This window comes from Sinohyriopsis cumingii, chromosome 2 (assembly GCF_028554795.1).
Source record: "Sinohyriopsis cumingii isolate HCF-2022 chromosome 2, ASM2855479v2, whole genome shotgun sequence".
Classification (NCBI taxonomy): Eukaryota; Metazoa; Mollusca; class Bivalvia; order Unionida; family Unionidae; genus Sinohyriopsis; species Sinohyriopsis cumingii.
Window position 1 is genome coordinate 67,037,283 of NC_142962.1, and position 19,052 is coordinate 67,056,334.

The 19,052-nt window shown below is 36.5% G+C and overlaps 1 protein-coding gene across 2 annotated transcripts in view; it reads left to right on the forward strand.

The window, feature by feature from the left end:
- Window positions 1-10,159: 10,159 nt before the first annotated feature.
- Window positions 10,160-19,052, forward strand: part of LOC149805081 (cryptochrome DASH-like) — a 54,293-nt gene continuing 45,400 nt past the window's right edge. For both annotated transcript variants that reach the window (XM_089947187.1, XM_089947194.1), the window contains exons 1-2: window positions 10,160-10,304; window positions 14,994-15,166. In XM_089947187.1, the coding sequence (XP_089803313.1) occupies window positions 10,242-10,304; window positions 14,994-15,166 (236 nt within the window). In that variant the 5' untranslated portion in view covers window positions 10,160-10,241. The remainder of the gene's footprint in view (window positions 10,305-14,993; window positions 15,167-19,052) is intronic.

The window sequence follows — 19,052 nt, forward strand, 5'->3', positions numbered from 1 at the left end:
GGATTAATAGATTCCGTAAAAACATGCGGTTTAACCGGTATAGCAGGTGACTTGCCTGCTGCCGTGTGACTAATTTTCTGAGACTCAACCATTTTGAGCAGCAATCATTTCTTCCATTCTCTAATACTTTTCACACATGTTTTGGACAGTGACGAGCATAGCTTGCTCTAAAAGTAGTAACGTTTTCGACTTTCGACCAATAGCCGTTACACGCTGTGTTTTTTTAAAAAAAAATTAAAATCGATTATTGACCTGTTGGGTATAGGAGGAGACATCACTTCCATATCGAACAATAACATCGATAATTTAGTATTATTCTATTGCGTCACATATTTATGTGACTTGCTAATGTTGCAACGTTTCTCATTGTTAACATTCCAAATAGGTATTTACCTATTTTATTAATGAAGGGCAAAACTTCTCTCTATGACACATTTTAATGTAGAAAAGCACCTTTCTGAATTAATTCATTCAATAACAAGATTGTTGTATTAAACTGTACATTCATTGTAAGACGTATTGCATTTAACTGTGAAAGACAATATTCGATAAATTCAACTGAAAAATTCCGTGACAGTCTGATGTAAAAGTGTGAATCCACTTATAGGCTGAATCATACAATAGTGGGAGAGGCTAAAGATAACTCATAGTTCAAATTGTTTTTGTTCTGATATTGCGAACCCTGAATTCAGAGTTTAAAAGGAAACACAATCCTACGAACCGAATCCATATTCCATCCATACCTTAAAGAGAAAGAAGAGATTTAAGAGATTTGGCGCCAGAAAGAAGAAAAAGAAATAGAAGGTATGAGGAAAGAATGGAATGGAGGAGGATGTGACTATAATTATCTCTCCCATATACGAAGGAATTTCCTTCAGAATTTCGTATTGAATTCAATGACGAAATATTCGACCTAGTCGTTTGCGACGTGTATTCGATTGTGTGCGTGTTCTGTGAAATGCTTCTTTTAATGCCTGCGAAACATTCTCCGTTGGTTGCCATGATGGCGTGGATCCATCGGTCCACTTAACCAGGTAATGTTTCTTTCCAGAAATCCATTTGGATTTTAAAAGTTTATCAACTGAGTACCATTCTGTACTATTGTCAGTTGGTGCGTCATTATTGCTCGTTTCATCATGTCGTGGCCGAGTCGACTGAGGGACTGTGTTAGCTGCATGCGGGGTTGGCGGTCGATAATCCCTAGGGTCTTTATAATACTTAAGTCTGTTGGCGTGTACGAGTGATTTCATTTCTTTATTGTCGGAACAACGCGTAATCTGTACGTGTTATTCGGACCTAATTGAGTGATGTAATATGGGCCCTCCCATCGGGGATAAAGCTTTTTTGATAACCCTACCGGTATGTGTGCTATTTGTAGGTGTACATATCTCCAACACGAAAGGGCGGTTCCTTTGCTTTCTGGTCAAACCTCTGTTTCATTGTGTCCTGCGTTTCGCGGGTGTTTGCTTTAGCTAATTCTTGAACTACTTTTAATCTTTGAATTAACTGATCTATGTATTGTTGTGTTTGTTTCTGGACAGTCTCTCTAGGTGTAAGAGACACATCTGAAGGTAAAGTCATTTCCTTACCAAATACTATGTAATAAGGCGAATAACCAGTTGAGTTGACAGCTGGACTCATTCGGAATGCCATCATTATGCTGGGCAATAGCGACGGCCAATCATCTTGTTGTTTACTGCAGTACGCTCTAAGTGATTGACTAATGGTGCTGTTCGTTCGTTCGCACGCGGAATTAGTTTGAGGGTGATATGAACTGGTATGGTGACGTGTTACTTGAAATAGTTCACAGAGTACTAATACAATTTGGGACATAAAGTTTCGTCCACGATCACTGACAAGTGTTCGCGGTGCGCCATAACGTGTGAATATTTCATTATACAAAACACTGGCGATGTCCGTTGCTGTCTGTGTACGTAAGAGAAAGGCTTCACACCAATGTGACAAGCTATCTGTCACCAATAAGACATACTGGTAGCCTTCCTTACTTTTTGGCATGCACAAAATGTCCATGTGCCACCGAGAAAATACGTCTTCTGGAGGCAACGGGTGCAATGGGGCCTTTCGAGCATTTGTGTCCCGTTTAATGAGTTGACATTGAGAACATGATGTAATGTAATCATAAACATTTTGGTACATTTTAGGCCAAAAGTATTTTTGTTTGATAGCTTGATATGTTCTTTGGACACCTAAATGACAACCTCCTGCTTTTGAATCATGATAAGACAGAAGAACATCTTGTCTCAAATTTGTTGGTAAGGCAACTTGTTTTATGAGTTGATCTGATGAAGTTTTGTGTTTTGCTCGAGGCTGGAAAAAATGATATAAGACACCATTTACGAGTTCATACTGACTTGCTTCATACGGAATAGCTTTTGCGCCACGAGTATTTTCTGGTAATATTCCTTGCTCTAAGTAAACATACATGTCCTTGAAATCAGGGCACTCGCGCTGAAATTGAGCAATATCTGGTAGTTCTGAAGGGGAATTACTGAGTGTAGTGTCATTTGTGTGTACTGCGGATAGAGTTGGAATATCTTCGTTTGTGTAGTAAAATGTAATTTCTGTTAATTCTTTTTGAATACTGTGAACAGCTGGCTCTGATTGAGTAGTCTGTGTGTCTATGTAATCTGGAGATTTCTCCGCTTCCCTGTGAGTGTTATCAGTTTGTTCGTAGTGTCGACGTGAGAGTGCGTCAGCATTTGTGTTTTTATGTCCTGGAGTGTATACGATGTCAAAGTCGTATTCTTGCAAGCGAAGTGACCAACGAATTAATCTACCTGAAGTGTGTTTAACTGTCTTAAGCCACACTAATGCTTTGTGATCTGTAATGACAGTGAATTTCTGATGTGATAGGTAAACATGATATGTTCTGATACCTTCCAAAACAGCTAAACATTCTTGTTCTGTAACTGGCCATCGTTTTTCAGCGTCTGTTAAAGCTCTACCACCGTAAGCTATAACATGTTCTTTGTCATCTGTCCCTATTTGAGACAAAATATACCCTAGAGCGGTGCCGCTAGCATCACATGTGAGCCTAAATGGTTTGTTAAAGTCAGGATAAGCCAAGATAGGCGCTAAAGTCAAAGCTGTCTTAAGAGTTTCAAATGCCTTTTGACACTTATCTGTCCAATGGAATGAACTGTCTTTTGTCAACAATTTATTTAATGGTGCTGCAATGGTAGAATAACCGTGAACAAATTTTCTGTAGTAGTTGCACAAACCTAGAAAACTCCTAACATCTTTCTGTGTTTTAGGAACAGGAAATTGTGTAACTGTATTTATTTTAGATTCATCTACCTTGATACCTTTTGTTGAGAATTTATGACCAAGATAAACAACTTCAGATGCTGCAAATACACATTTTGATGGCTTAAGTGTCAAGTTTGATTGTCGCAAACGTCCAAATATAAGCTCTAGATGTTTGAGGTGTTCTTCAAATGAATTTGAAAAAATAATGATGTCATCTATGTATGCAAGACATGTTGACCATGGTATCCCCTTAAGAACATGACTTAAAAGAACACAATAGGTGGCGGGGGCATTTCTGAGTCCATACGGCATTACATTCCATTCGTAAAGACCACGTGATGTTATGAAAGCACTCTTATGTTTTGATAATGGGTCCATAGAAATTTGCCAAAATGCTGAATTTAAATCTAAAGTACTGAAAAGACATGGCTGAGTTTGTCCAACTGCATCAATGACATCTTCTAATCGAGGAAGAGGGAAGGTCATCGGTTGTGTCACCTGATTAAGTTTCCTATAATCAATAGCAAAACGATAGTCACCATTTTTCTTTTTGACCAATACAACTGGGGATGCATAACTAGATGAACTAGGTTCAATTAATTGATGTTCTAATAATTCTTCTACCTGTCTATCAATTTCCTTATTGGTGTGCGGTGCCGCACGGTAAGGTTGACAACGAACTGGCATAGAGTCACCTGTTTCTATTCGGTGTGTGAACACATTAGTATTGCCTAACTCATCTAAGTTTACTGCGAAAACATCCCTATGTTGATTCAAAAATGAATGAAGTTCTTGTTTTTGATTTTCTGTCAAATCTGAAGAGTGTAAATCAAAATTGATTGGTTCTTGTGATTTGTTAGACTGCGTATTCATGATATTAGGTGTGTCATTCCTATCAGAAGTGTCCTCATTAATGGTAAATATTGTTTGTGGGTCTAGTACGTCCACACATGCTAATACTGTATTGGCAGGTATTTGCATTGTCATTGGAGTTGGGTTAATAATTTGTATAAAGTTCTTCTTAGAAACTGTCAAAATTGTTCTAGCTGGAAGAATTGTAGAATTTGGCATACTATGAGTCGGTTCTAGTAAAACAGATGTTCCCTTGGGAATTCTACTGATACTTATTGCAATTGTACTAACTGAGTTAGGTTGGATCATTGTGTGTTTTGTGGCGCGTGCCAAACCAGCCTGGTTATGAATCAAATTTACGGTTACCGTATCGTCTAACAAGGAGAGCGTTTGTGTATCTAGATTCACGACTGCTTTGTGTTTAGTCAAAAAGTCAATACCTAAAATAATCGAATGATTTAAATTAGGTACAACATAGAATGAGTGAGAGAAGCGTATGCCTCCTATTTTCAAATTTAGTTGAACCATACCAGAAACACTATGACGTTCACCACCTGCTCCTACAATTTTAGAAATATTTGTTGGTTTGTAGTGACTTGAATTCAAACCTACGCGGTATAGAAATTTTTCATTAATTGCTGATATATTTGCGCCTGAATCAACAAGTGCATTAGTTATCTTGTCTCTGACATAGGTAGGGATGAGATTTTTATGAATTGGCACTACCAAACTAACTTGGGGCTGTCGAGTTCGCTTGTGGCAAGATTGTGTCCCTTTATTTGGCGCGAATTCATATTGTTGTTGTGATGAGAAGCATACTCGTGAAAAATGACCTGTTTTATGACAAGAGTGACATTGTTTATTTCGTGCACGACATACGCGACGTGATTTACAGAGTCTACCACATCCAAGACAGCATTTTTGGGTACGACTATGTGGTTGTGGCTGGTAGCGCGCACCATGAGGTAATTGATATGTGTAGTTATCGCGAGAATAGTGTACTGAGCTGCAGGAAAATTTTGGATTTTTGGCTGGCTGGTAAGACAAGTTATGATGTTGAGACCGAAATGGTTCCTTATTGACATGTACAAAAGATTGAGAGAATGAATTGTTTTCTATATTCTGTTCTGTGTTGACTGCTTTAATTTCATCTTTAAGTTGTTTAAGTTCCTCGAAAATTCCGTTAAGTGTAGGCCAATCATAGTTATCAGTGGTGGCAATAGATTTCTCTGCTAAATTTGCGGCTTGACGTAAATCATCCATATTTTTGGGGGTTTTATTCAGTACAATTTGTCTAATGGCTGGTTTTAAACCTTGAGCTGCTACTGATAACAATATTTGATCTGGGATAGTTTGGTTATTTGCAATTTGTAAGAGACGACTTAAATAGTCCATAACTGTTTCAGAAGACTCTTGGCGAGTTTGTAAAATTGATAAATCTAAAATGATATCGTCAGTGTGAAACCTGGATGTAAATGCAGCTACTAGATTAGACCAGTTATTTATAACGGTATCAGGTAGTGATTCATACCATATTTTAGCATGCTGTTGAAGATGAAAAGGAAAGGCATTTAGAACTTTATCTTCTGATAATTCATAAAACTTAGCCCATCGTATAAAATGATTTAACCATTTAACAGGATTCTGAGATTGGTCATCTTTAAAAATATCTAATGTGATAACAGACATACCTGTATGTGAGAATCTGATGTTTCCAAAGACAAATTGCACTCCAAGAAAAACTGTCTATAGTATTATGAGTCACATTAACTGAATTAAAAGTCAGAATGTTCTAGGCACTGACAGTATATGTTATGTCAATTAGTTTTCCAAGTAAGAGTTCTGTTAGGATTCTTTAGAACTGGCGGAGGTCACTGAGGCTTGCTACTGCTGAACTTGTGTTATGTGGGGCTTTCTTCGGTAGTCGTCTGCTTAATGTACTGGCTTTAGTTTTCAATCGTCGTCTGCGTAGTATCAAGGGAACCATTGTCCAATGGAGTGTGAATCACTGGAACTGACAGGGTGTTGGTAACGGCGTACACCTGTTACTGGGAAGTTGCGGTTAGCTGCTGGACATTCAAACATGAGCAAAGTAGAATGAACCACGGATCGGCCATGTGGATAGATTAGTGCTGTAGCTGTTCTATGCGAGGCGGCTGCATACATAAGCAACATGAGGTCTGCTAGTCGTAAAGGTTTTGGTGCGATTCTCTCTCGTAAATCATCATTATGCTGAGTGACACTTTATCCATGTTTTTTCCCTTCATTTTATTCTCCACCAGCTTTTACGAATGAATTTGTTCTTTCTCCACCAGCTTTTACGAAGAGTTTTACTTCGTAAACTCTAAGTTAATCCGTTTCTCAATTCCGAGAGAGAGAGAGAGAGAGAAGAAAGGAAGGAAGTTCAAGTCATTTGATGTAGTGTCACTCGATGATGAAGACGTGACTACATTCTTGGTGAATTGAAGGTACTCGGGATCGAGCTGCAAAAGACAGAGCCTGCTTGAGTTTCTGGCCAGCAAAACTTTATTGAAATACTCAACATATAAACTTACATTTCAATATCAAACTACAACAAGCTCAATTTACGGATATAAGAAATAATATAAAACTACGATATTCTTTCACTTACCAACATCATACTTGTATAATAACTGCCGTTTTAGAATGTAATACAGATAATTAAATATCGAATAAATTCACGATAGCAAAAGAATCTAAAATTCAATATTTCAGACTAATACCGTAATTGAAATATATTTTACTGAATTAATTCTAAAATGTCAACATATTACACTCTATTATATAAAGAGTATTTTATTTCTAAATTAACTATAACTGAGTATGAAGTTGGTAGCGAACGTTGCTTTTACTATAATCAATAATATAATTAGAAGCAAATACAAGTTCTTCAAACAGTTAAACTTTCTAATACATTAGGTTAAATAATAGCAAAGAAATATTAAAATGATCTAATGTTTAAACATACTGATGTTAGGTTAACATCTTAGCACTAAAAATTCTTATAACACTAAAAATTCTTATGACACTAAAAAGTCTTATACTATGAAAAACTGTACATAGACGGTTATCTTACCTGCAAAAGACAGAGCCTGCTTGAGTTTCTGGCCAGCAAAACTGGTGTCGGCCCGTGGCTGGGGATTTTATACCAGCTTTCTTAAAACAACGCCAAATATGGCGCGTTCGTTAGCTCTTGCGTTTGGCCAGAATCTCAAAGCGAGGTTTCGTAGTCTCTTACAGATTATTGTCTAGGTCTATGTACATTATTACGTAAGTACTTCTGCAAGATCAGCACATATGCCCTCCATAAGAATTTTTGGAATCTGTCTAGTTCGCTATTTTTATAACCTGCTGAATATACTGTTTTGTGCTGAGTCTGCGATACAAGTAATATTTTGTATAAGACGGTTCGTACTTGATCATAATAGCGCAATCATTGTTGAATAGTAGGATACGAATAAATGGATTAAATCTCAATATATTTTAGTAGAAGATTACTTTCAGTATGATTTATCAATTTACTTCTAATACAATTTAATCAAAACTTACTCTTAACACAATTTAGAGGAATTTTCAATCTTGTTACTTGTACTGAAAAATTCTGTCCTAATAATATTACCTAATAATGGTTGCGCTGAAAGATCACGTCGTTGTGTAGGTATATATTTTTTTGTAATTGCATTAATAGGTTTCATGTTGGTCGTTCGAGTAATCTCATTATTTAACGCTGCTATCACATTTGGTAATCTTGCCACCCGTTCACGAGATCTCGTATCCTGAATCAATTCCTTCGCGTATTGATATCCAAATAACCGCTCAGCAAGTGTTCGATTAAATCGTTCAACAATTGCCTGATCACGATGAATCGCAGTATGTCCTCGTCGTATTTTAGTATTATGTTGTTTCATCAACGATGATACTGGACCAAGAAATTCCTTGCCAGGATCAACTTGTAACAGCTGTGGCCATCGTAGACCACCTCGTTGATAAATTCGTTTAAAAGCATCGGCAACCTCAGATGCTGTTTTCATTGATAGCGGTTCTGCATCTTTATATCTACTTGCAACATCAACAACAGTTAGCGCGTATTTGTACTTTTTTTACGCACAGTATCATGTGGTAAAAACAGAATATCAGCTTGATGAACCTCATTAGGAACACTGACACTGAAATGTGCAAATTGAATTTGCTTAGGACGCGGTAGATAAATTTGCCATATTGCCTGTTTGGATAACCACGCTTTAGCAGTAGAATGTTTAACCGCTGCTGCATCAGCGAGTTTACTAATTGCTGCTTTACCCTTCCGGTATCCAATTGGTGAATAATAAATCGATTCCATTTATATATTACCAGCCCCTAGTGCTAATTTACCTTTCATCGCGGATCTTACTAACCAATTAGCTAATTTTTCTTTGATATTTTTATTTTTTATAGAATCTCGCACATGAATTAATTTCACATCTGCAATATGTCTATGTTGTAGATCATTGCTTTTATACGCAACATCATGAGCATGGCATGCTTTATCAATAGCGTTTATTGGTTCCTCGCCTGGTTTTGGTTGATCCTGATTATCAAGCCTGATATCGAGTCGAGTACCAGGACCGCAATAATTATATCCTGGTAGGTGTTTTTCTCCTGGGTATTTGGCCCACGGAGTCCCGGGTAATTTTGTTAATTTTGCTGCAATATCACCTCCGCGTTGCTTTTTTTTTAACGCTGACTCTGCCCCTGAATTATCACCGGGAATAAATTTAAATTTTCTTGTACCACACCGCGTACACTTACCCGTAACCGCTGATCTGTTATTTTTTGTGGTAATAGTTGTTAGTGTAACCGTCGGGGTACACATCCTGCACTTCACACAATATAAATCCATGAATATTTTATACAGCATGGATATAATTGATTTCTCAGCGACAAGAAGACGAGAACCTGTCAAGCACCATCCTGCGTTAACAAATTCAATTAGAATGATAATAATAGGACCATCTGGAAGTGGAAAGACACAGTTGTTACTCAATCTTATAATGAGATGGTTAAAGTGGGATAAATTGTATTTGGTAGCCCCGTCAGTTGATGATCAACGATGTTATAATGTACTTAAGGATTTTAATGAAAACGCGGATAACGATGTTATCGAGTTTATAACCGATATTGATGAAGCACCATCAGTTGATTCCATAGACGGATTTATTAATAATTTAGTTGTATACGATGATGTGATGCTGGACAAACAATCAAATCCAGCTAGGATTTTTTCCCGTGGTAGACATAAAAACACCGATGTCATTTATGTTACTCAACGATACACACAAATACCAAAAGTGATCAGAGATAACTGTAATATTTTAGTTGTGTTTAATGGAGTTGATACACACACGTTGCGAAATATTCATCAAACCTGGTGCAGCGGTGACATGGATATAATTAAATTCAGAAATTTCTTTTCACGAGCGCAAACTACTCCGCACGGGTTTATAACAATAAATTTGCACGATCCTAGAACAAGATATCGTATTGGACTTGATAAAATATTTGGATAAATTAATAGCAGCAGAGGGGTCATGACCTCAAGTTGGTTCGTTTTTTGTAATAGTAATTTTAATTTACGAAAATAAATGGTCTAATTAACCGGAGTCCTCAATCATTTCTTTCAAGCAAATATTCAGCTCGAAATATTTTTTAGTTAGAAGCCTTATTTCAGTTTTTGGACGCTTCCAAAGTCGGTCTGTTCGCCCCCTCTGCTGCTTTGCTTGTTATACAGTGTGTTTGTGTATATTCACTTCTCTTTAGTATTAGGTGTTAGGTTAAATAAATTTTTGTTTTTATATGTCGAAATAGATTCGAATAATATAAATTCAAACTTAACTGCTAATTTGTACAATATGCATTTTCGTGGGAGGAAACGCTGGTCATAGCTGACGAAGGGACATAACTCTGCAAGGCAAAACTGCATGAGAAATGAACAACACTCCCTTGAACCCCTTGAATTATGAAACGAGATTCCGTGGTCACGTGATACAAACAACTACTGCAACGTTCACAAGCCGAAAGACGGTAGATACAATTGCGCTTGTAAATATCCGATTATCAAAATGTCTAAGACACTCACAGTAATTTGCCTTTTGAGGAATGATCTTCGTATTCATGATAATGAGGTAAAAGTCACAAGTATTTCTTATAAGCCACGAAGATGTGTCACATGCACACATCAATTGCACGTGTGCAGTGTTTATCATCGTTTCAACATGTTCTTTTTTCGGTCCAACTATTGACTGAAACAGCTCGGAACAAATTGAAAATTGCTGGGCAAAACGAAAACACTAACAAATAAATAAATAAATAGTTGAAAATACTCGCTAATTTATTATGGTTTTTTTTTCCTATGTTTTTTTTTTTCATAAATGCTAATTATTAAAAATCTCAAAGTAGTTTGGCGAGATGTTTTATGATTTACAGTATTCGAAACAGGTATAAGTGTATAATAAAACAGTCCACAGGTCCATGACATTTTTTTATCTTGAGGGAAAATATAATTTTATAAACTGATTTCTTGACTGGGCATTAGTTTCTACATGAAACTGTAAATTATCCCTGTAACAATTCCAAGCAAGTGGTCATTTTAAGAAATTGTGAACCAGATATATGCCATGTACAGATTAACGGATAGTCACAGACATTTCCAGATATCTAAAGCGCGTGAATAGTGAAAACAAATAATGAACATGAAAAGGGATAGTACTAAAGTGCGAAAAGAAGAAATACGTGCAAAAAGAACACATAGTTTCTGTATTTTTTAAATCAAATTCAGTAATTCTTTTTTAAATAAAAGATAATGACAAAGCACACTGACCAATGTATTTACAAAACATGAATTTCATGATATTTTGGGCCTGTGACCAGTCAGTACATACTGTGGTATGTAAATTGGCTTGCGAAAAGAAGAAATAAATGTGAAAAGAACTTGTGTGTTCATTATTTCATTATCAGATTCAATAATTCTTTTTTTAAATGAAAGATAATGACAAAACACATTGACAGATGCATTTAAAACAGACAGTACACCAGATCAGAGCTGCTATCGGCTGAATTGAAAAAAGACACTGCAGATTGTTGGTCCTGTGTATGGAGGATCATTGCTCTTTCCATCTTATTGAATGTACAGATTGCCAATTTACATACCACAGTGCAATGACACAGCTAATAAATTAAGAATTAAAAAATGGTTACTAAATGTCAACTTAAACTATGGTTTCCATATGAGGCCAATATTAGCCTAGCAGATTTTAATTTTGTATATTTCCTCACTTTATGTAATGTTTGTACAGTTCTTAAATATTAATTTGTGCTGTTTTGCCTTTCTTAAATGATGACATGATGAGCAATAAAATATGAATATGATTACACTATTAGACCATGTTTTTTCTTCATGCATGAGAAAATGAGCAGTGTGGTTAAACAATAATATCAGCATATCATCGAAAATGTCATAATATACTGTCTTACACTGTCCTACTACTAGCCACTACTTGCTGAAACTTGATTCTTGTAGATATCTTGCTTACAAAGTTCAATATTCATAAGAAATATCTCTTGATATATACATATCATTTGTTCTGGTTTTATCTATTTTTGTTCTAGTATTTTCATTTGTTCCCCTCTTACATCAAAGCATAAAAAAGATTAAAATCACCAACATCAGTATAAAATTAATTCAAATTAATGGAATTAGAAGTATAACTAGTTATAGAAGTATAATTTATTTGGGTTAATTTAACCTTTGTACCGGTATTATCTGTTTGTTGTTCTGTTATTTTCTTTTGTTCCATCTTGTTCCAGTTTGTTTCAGCAAATAATCTGACCCTTGTTTTTTTTTTAGATGAAATCTTAATTTTACTTTCCATTATTTAGGGTTACACAAAATACTAAAATACACCCAAATATTCATTGGCAGTTCATATACAAAGTTCTCATTTTTCTAAAATTGTTTATAATGTGATACAAATTTAAGAATTTAGAATTTCTTCTTTTATCACTACTTGGGTTTATTCTATAAAATTAACAATATTTTGTGTGTTTACACTTTAGTGACCGCTCTGGTGGCCTAGTGGTTGGAGCGTCCTCCTCAGAAGCGGGAGGTTGTGGGTTCGAACCCTGGCCAAGTCATACCAAAGACTTTAAAAAATGGTACTTACAGCTGCCTCACTAGGCGCTCAGCATTAAGAAGTTAGTGTTAGGGCTGGTCGGCCTGGTGTCAGGATAATGTGACTAGGTGGGACATCATGCTACATGTCTGCGGCATGATGCCTCAGTGCTAGACATCACCATAAACTGCCACACTGCAGACATTGTAGCGATATGACTGAAAAATTGTTTAAGCTACATTAAAAATCCTAATCACACAAACACACACTCTAGTGGATGAAAAGAATATGTGAAAACAGTGAAATTGTCCTTAAATTATTCATATACCAGTAAGTTCAGTTAAAGAAATATGCTATTTGTCTTGATCTGTATGACTCATATTATTGTATACAGCATTTTCATGCCACCTAGAGCATTTATACACCATATTCTGCTTTTGTGAAGAAAACAATTTTCAACTCGTATTTCATTGTTTGTTTACCAGCTGAATTTGTGCACATTTTTATTTAATTAATTTTTTATATATTTGTCATTCAGTTTTGTTTTGAGACATGCTTCCATTTTAAAATCAGCATAGAAGAAAACAGTAAGTTAAAATTCAGTAGTACCAATTTTTTGTCATTATAAACAGTTTTAAAAAAAATAGAAAAAGAAATATAATGAGATTTTATATGCAGTAGTAGTACACATGATCATGTGAACAAATGTAATCTGTACTAATGCTATACAAAGTGATTCTTAACCATCTCCTGCAATATATATATATCTACTTTTCTAATATTTACATGTAATACTTGATATATATCTACTTTTCTAATATTTACATGTAATACTTGATATATATCTACTTTTCTAATATTTACATGTAATACTTGATACCAAAAGAATGCATACTTTGTATTATTATGCATTTAAAGGTATAATTCTGTGCATTTGGGGTTTAGCACTAAGTGTGTGGTATTGTGCCTTCCAGGTAATGATCTCCTTAGTCAGCACTAATTGTGTGGTATTGTGCCATCCAGGTAATGATATTGTTCAGCACTAAATGTGTGGTTGTTGTTGTTATTGTTCTAGGGTTTAACGCCATTTTTCAGCACAAGATAGGCTATACATGGCGGCCAGTATAACTGGTGGAGGAAGAACCCTGGCAAACCCAGGGAAGAACTACCGACCCACGAGAAGCTACTGGCAGGCTTTCCCACGTACCCATGCTAGCCAAGCCTTGGACTCGAACCCACGCAGACAGAGGTGAGATGGCAGTGATCCGGAACGGTGAGCGCTTTAGACCACTCGGCCAAAATGTGTGGTATTGTGCCATCCAGATAATGATCTTGTTGTTCAGCATTAAGTGTGTGGTATGCTGCCATCTAGATAATAATTTCCTTGTTCAGCACTACGTGTGTATTATTGTGCCATCCAGGTAATGATCTCCGTAGTCAGCACTAAGTGTGTGGTATTGTACCATCCAGATAATGATTTCCTTGTTCAGTGCTAAGTGTATGGTATTGTGCCATCCAGGTAATGATCTAATGATCTCCTTAGTCAGCACTAAGTGTGTGGTATTGTACCATCCAGGTAATGATTTCCTTGTTTAGCACTAAGTGTGTGGTATTGTGCCATCCAGGTAATGATCTAATGATCTCTTTAGTCAGCACTAAGTGTATGGTATTGTGCCATCCAGGTAATGATTTCCTTGTTTAGCACTAAGTGTGTGGTATTGTACCATCCAGATAATGATTTCCTTGTTCAGCACTAAGTGTATGGTATTGTGCCATCCAGGTAATGATTTCCTTGTTTAGCACTAAGTGTGTGGTATTGTGCCATCCAGGTAATGATCTAATGATCTCTTTAGTCAGCACTAAGTGTATGGTATTGTGCCATCCAGGTAATGATTTCCTTGTTTAGCACTAAGTGTGTGGTATTGTGCCATCCAGGTAATGATCTAATGATCTCTTTAGTCAGCACTAAGTGTATGATATTGTGCCATCCAGGTAATGATTTCCTTGTTTAGCACTAAGTGTGTGGTATTGTGCCATCCAGGTAATGATCTAATGATCTCTTTAGTCAGCACTAAGTGTATGGTATTGTGCCATCCAGGTAATGATTTCCTTGTTTAGCACTAAGTGTGTAGTATTGTGCCATCCATGTAATGATCTTGTTTGACACTAAGTGTGTGGTATTCTGCCATCCAGATAATGATCTCCTTAATCAGCACTAAGTGTGTGGTATTGTGCCATCCATTTAATGATTTCCTTGTTTAGCACTAAGTGTGTGGCATTGTGCCATCCAGGTATTGATCTTGTTCAGCACTAAGTGCTTAGTATTGTGCCACCCAATTAATGATCTTGTTGTTCAGCACTAAGTGTGTGGTATTGTGCCATCCACATAATGATCTACTTGTTCAGCGGTAAGTGTGTGGTATTGTGCCATCCAGATAATGTTCTCCTTAGTCAGCACTAAGTGTGTGGTATTGTGCCATCCGGGTAATGATCTACTTGTTCAGCACTAAATGTGTGGTATTGTGCCATCTAGGTAATGATCTTGTTGTTCAGCACTAATAGTGTGGCATTCTGCCATCCAGGTAATGATCCAAATGACCATATTATATGTACATGAAGGGACTGATACTTTAATTACATTTACTAATTTACTACTTTAATTACATTTACTAATTGAGGTTTCTATATTCTTTTTTCCTCTAGGTTTTATATTGGGCCAACAAATATGCTGATTATGTTCTGCCAGTGTATTGTTTAGATCCGAGGCACTTTAAAGGGACACATCATTTCAATTTTCCCAAAACAGGCCCTCACAGATTGAGCTTTCTACTTGAAAGCATCACAGACTTGAGGAAAAACTTACAATCCCATGGCAGGTAAAAGAACTAATTAGTGTTGAGTGTGTGAGTGACCTGACTTACATTTCAGACTCATGAAAGACATATAAACTCTTCAATCTAAAACTGTTGTGAATTGATAAAACCACCAAGTGAAATAATACTTCATTCGAGGGAAATTTTTCACTGATTGTGAACATTTGATAGGAATTCAGTCCAAGATAGTGAAGTTATTATAATTAAAATTGTAACATGTAACAGAGAGATTTCTACATTGGTTTCAGAGCATCAGATCTAAATGTGATATCCTACAAGAAACCACTATGCCTTTGATTATGTCATGCCACATACCATGTCTGGAATAGTATTGGTCATTGCTCCATCTCTGTTGGCATTTGTTATAGTATTTTTGTCATATGGTCATAGGTCAGTTACAAGTTAATAAATAACTTTATTTCATGGTGGTAACTCAGTTGGTTATATTATATTAGTTCCTTAGGACGACTCAACTCTTATGAATACCGAATCTCTAACTGGAGAAACTATGATGGCTTGCCAGGTCACTAGACATGTTTTTTGAATATGACTGCTTTTCAGATTATGATACATTTTTACTTGGTTCATTACAGAGAAGTTTGTTTTTAAAGGTGTCATTTAATTTGGGTTATAGGTGTGATCATTAAGTAATTTACCAGGAGTGCTAAGTAATTATCACTGGACAACAAATTTTTACAAAAGTCATGTTACTGAAATAAAATTAGTCAATTCTTATCAATTTTTATGTGCTGAACACGAATATGACAGTCAAATTGCAAAATTGGCTCTAGTTTTTTTGTAATCTGCAAGAAATTAATGTTTACATAACGAAATGCATTCCAATAGTAAAAGGTCAACTGTAATAGCCTACCTATAAAAAATCAAGTCATTGACTACATCTTAGATTTCTTCGCCTGTCTCTTGTACAGCTGTTCGGGAGCATCTCTGAGGAGTGTCCAGCAGTAGTCAGCCAGCATTGTAGTGGACCATTTTCCCTGGTATCTTTGTTCCATTGTTGCGATATCTTGATGAAAACGTTCGCCGTGTTCATCACTAACAATACCACAGTTGCTAGGAAAGAAATCCAAATGGGAATGAAGGAAGTGAATCTTTAGAGACATATTGCAGCCAAGTTTCTTATACTTCATCAACATGTCTTCTACTAGTTCCTTATAGTTTTCTGCCCTAACATTTCCGAGGAAGTTTGTAGAAACTAGGCGAAAAGCATTCCATGCTTGTTTCGCGTCACCTTCCAGCAAGTTGTTGAACCGGTCATCTTTGAAAAGTTCTCGAATCTGAGGACCCACAAAAACTCCCTCTTTAATCTTTGCTTCGCTGAGTCGAGGGAATTTTTCATGCAGGTATCGGAATGCTGGCAAAGTCCGGTCAATGGCTTTCACGAAGTTCTTCATCAAACCTAGTTTGATGTGAAGGGGTGGTAGCAAGATTTTCTGAGCCTCAACCAGAGCTGGGTGTTGGATATTCTTCTCTCCAATGGCTACATTCTGCCTGTGAGTCCATTCCTTCCTCATGTAGTGCATTTCCCTTGCTCGGCTATCCCACTCGCATAAGAAACACATGTATTTTGTATATCCTTGCTGCAGTCCCATTAAAAGGGCAACTACCTTCAAATCACCACAGAGGTGCCAGCTGTACTTGTTATACTCAATGGAATTCAGTAGCTGCCTTAAGTTATCGTATGTCTCTTTCATGTGGACAGCATACGCTACTGGAATAGATGGAAGAATGTTTCCATTGTGCAAAAGCACAGCCTTGAGACTCAGTTTCGAAGAGTCCACAAATAGTCTCCATTCTTGTGGGTCATGAGTGATTTTTAAAGCATTCATGAGGCCCTCAATATCGGAACAGAATATCAGATTACTTTCCTTTCTGAAGAAAGGCTCCAATTGCTGGTGGCGCTTTCGATATGCAGTAATTGTGACATCTTCTAGAAGATTCCATTGTTGGAGTCTTGATCCTAGCAATTCTGCCTTGTTCTTTGATAAGTCCAAATCACGAATCAGGTCATTTAGTTCTTCCTGTGCTATTCTGTGTGGGGTTGATGATGCACCACAGTGAAAATCTGGATCACTGCATGCTGATGGACCAGGAGAAGAACAGGTCGACTCACCTTTGTCTTCGTCAGATGAATCAAGAGAATATTCTGCTGGAGGTTCTGGAATAGGAAGTCCCTCACCATGTGGAACTGGTCTCAATGCAGACGGAATGTTTGGGTATACTATTCTCGACTTCTTTCGCTTCGTTATTCCGCCGGAAAGAGGAGGAACCAAGCAGAAGTAACAGTCATTTAGGTGGTTGCTTGGCTCTCTCCACACCATTGGGACTGCAAACGGCATTGATGACCTTTTGCAATTCAACCACTGTGAAAGCTGTGTTGTACATGTAGCATAGCATATATGCGGAGCCCAATGCTTGTCTTGGTCACCAACCTTGCATCCGAAGTAAAGATGATATGCCTTCTTCACTTGAGAATTGATACTTTTCTTCTGGTTGGCAAATGTCACTTCCCCACAAATATAGCAAAAATTGTCCGCGGTATTAACACACTTTCGAGGCATTACTGTTCTTTATTGTACGTAAATGGATAAAATAATAAGTTTTATGTAACAGTAGCTTGAACTGTCTCGCACAACGTCTAAAATATTTTAAATGCTGAACCTATCTGATTGGGCTTTATATAGTACACTGCTTACGTCAGCTTCAGCAGCCTCCTGGCATTAGTATAATAGGCCTACACATGTATAGTACACTGCTGACGTCAACTTACTTCAGCAGCCGCATGGCATTAGTATTGCATTGCATCAGAAAATGATGCAATCAACTGTGGATGATGTGAGCATGATGGTATTATGCAATGTTACATCATTATTCCGGATGTTGCTGCAGTCCTACTGGATAAATTTACACAGTGAAACATAGAAAATGAGGTATATGAATATCTTCAAAACGAGAGCCAATACAAATTTTTCACGGTTATATTCGTGTTCGGCACACCAAAATACTACAGATTAGGGCCTTTTCAAGTCAGTAATGATTTCACTGTTGACCAGTGTTATTTTAATAAATCATAACATAATGCAATTGTAACTTTCGATTCTGATCATGTGACAAACATGTTATGATAGATGCTTTTTCATTAATAAGTGGAAATTGATGATGCAAAGTGGCATCCAGATGATACATTCTCTTGCAAACCATGTAAATACACATGATGCAAATTGGTAATCAGATATGATACATTCTCTCGCAAACCATGTAAATACACATGATGCAAATTGGCAACTAGATATGAGACATTCTCTTGCAAACCATGTAAACACACATGATGCAGATTGGTAACTAGATATGATACATTCTCTTGCAAACCATGTAAATACACATGACACAAATTGGTATTCAGATATGATACATTCTTTTGCAAACCATGTAAATACGCATGATGCAAATTGGCAACTAGATATGATACATTCTCTTGCAAACCATGTAAACACACATGATGCAAATTGGTAATCAGATATGATACATTCTCTTGTAAACCATGTAAATACACATGATGCAAATTGGTAATCAGATATAATACATTCTCCATATAAACACACATGATGCAAATTGGCAACTAGATATGATACATTCTCTTGCAAACCATGTAAACACACATGATGCAAATTGGCAACTAGATATGATACATTCTCTTGCAAATATTGTAAATACACATGATGCAAATTGGTAACTAGATATGATACATTCACTTGAAAACCTTCTAAATACACATACAGTATACAATAATAAATATCCCATTAAATTTCAGTTTCATGCCTGTTGCAGAATGGTTTGCTGATGTACTGTTTTTAACTCTATTTTGAGCTTA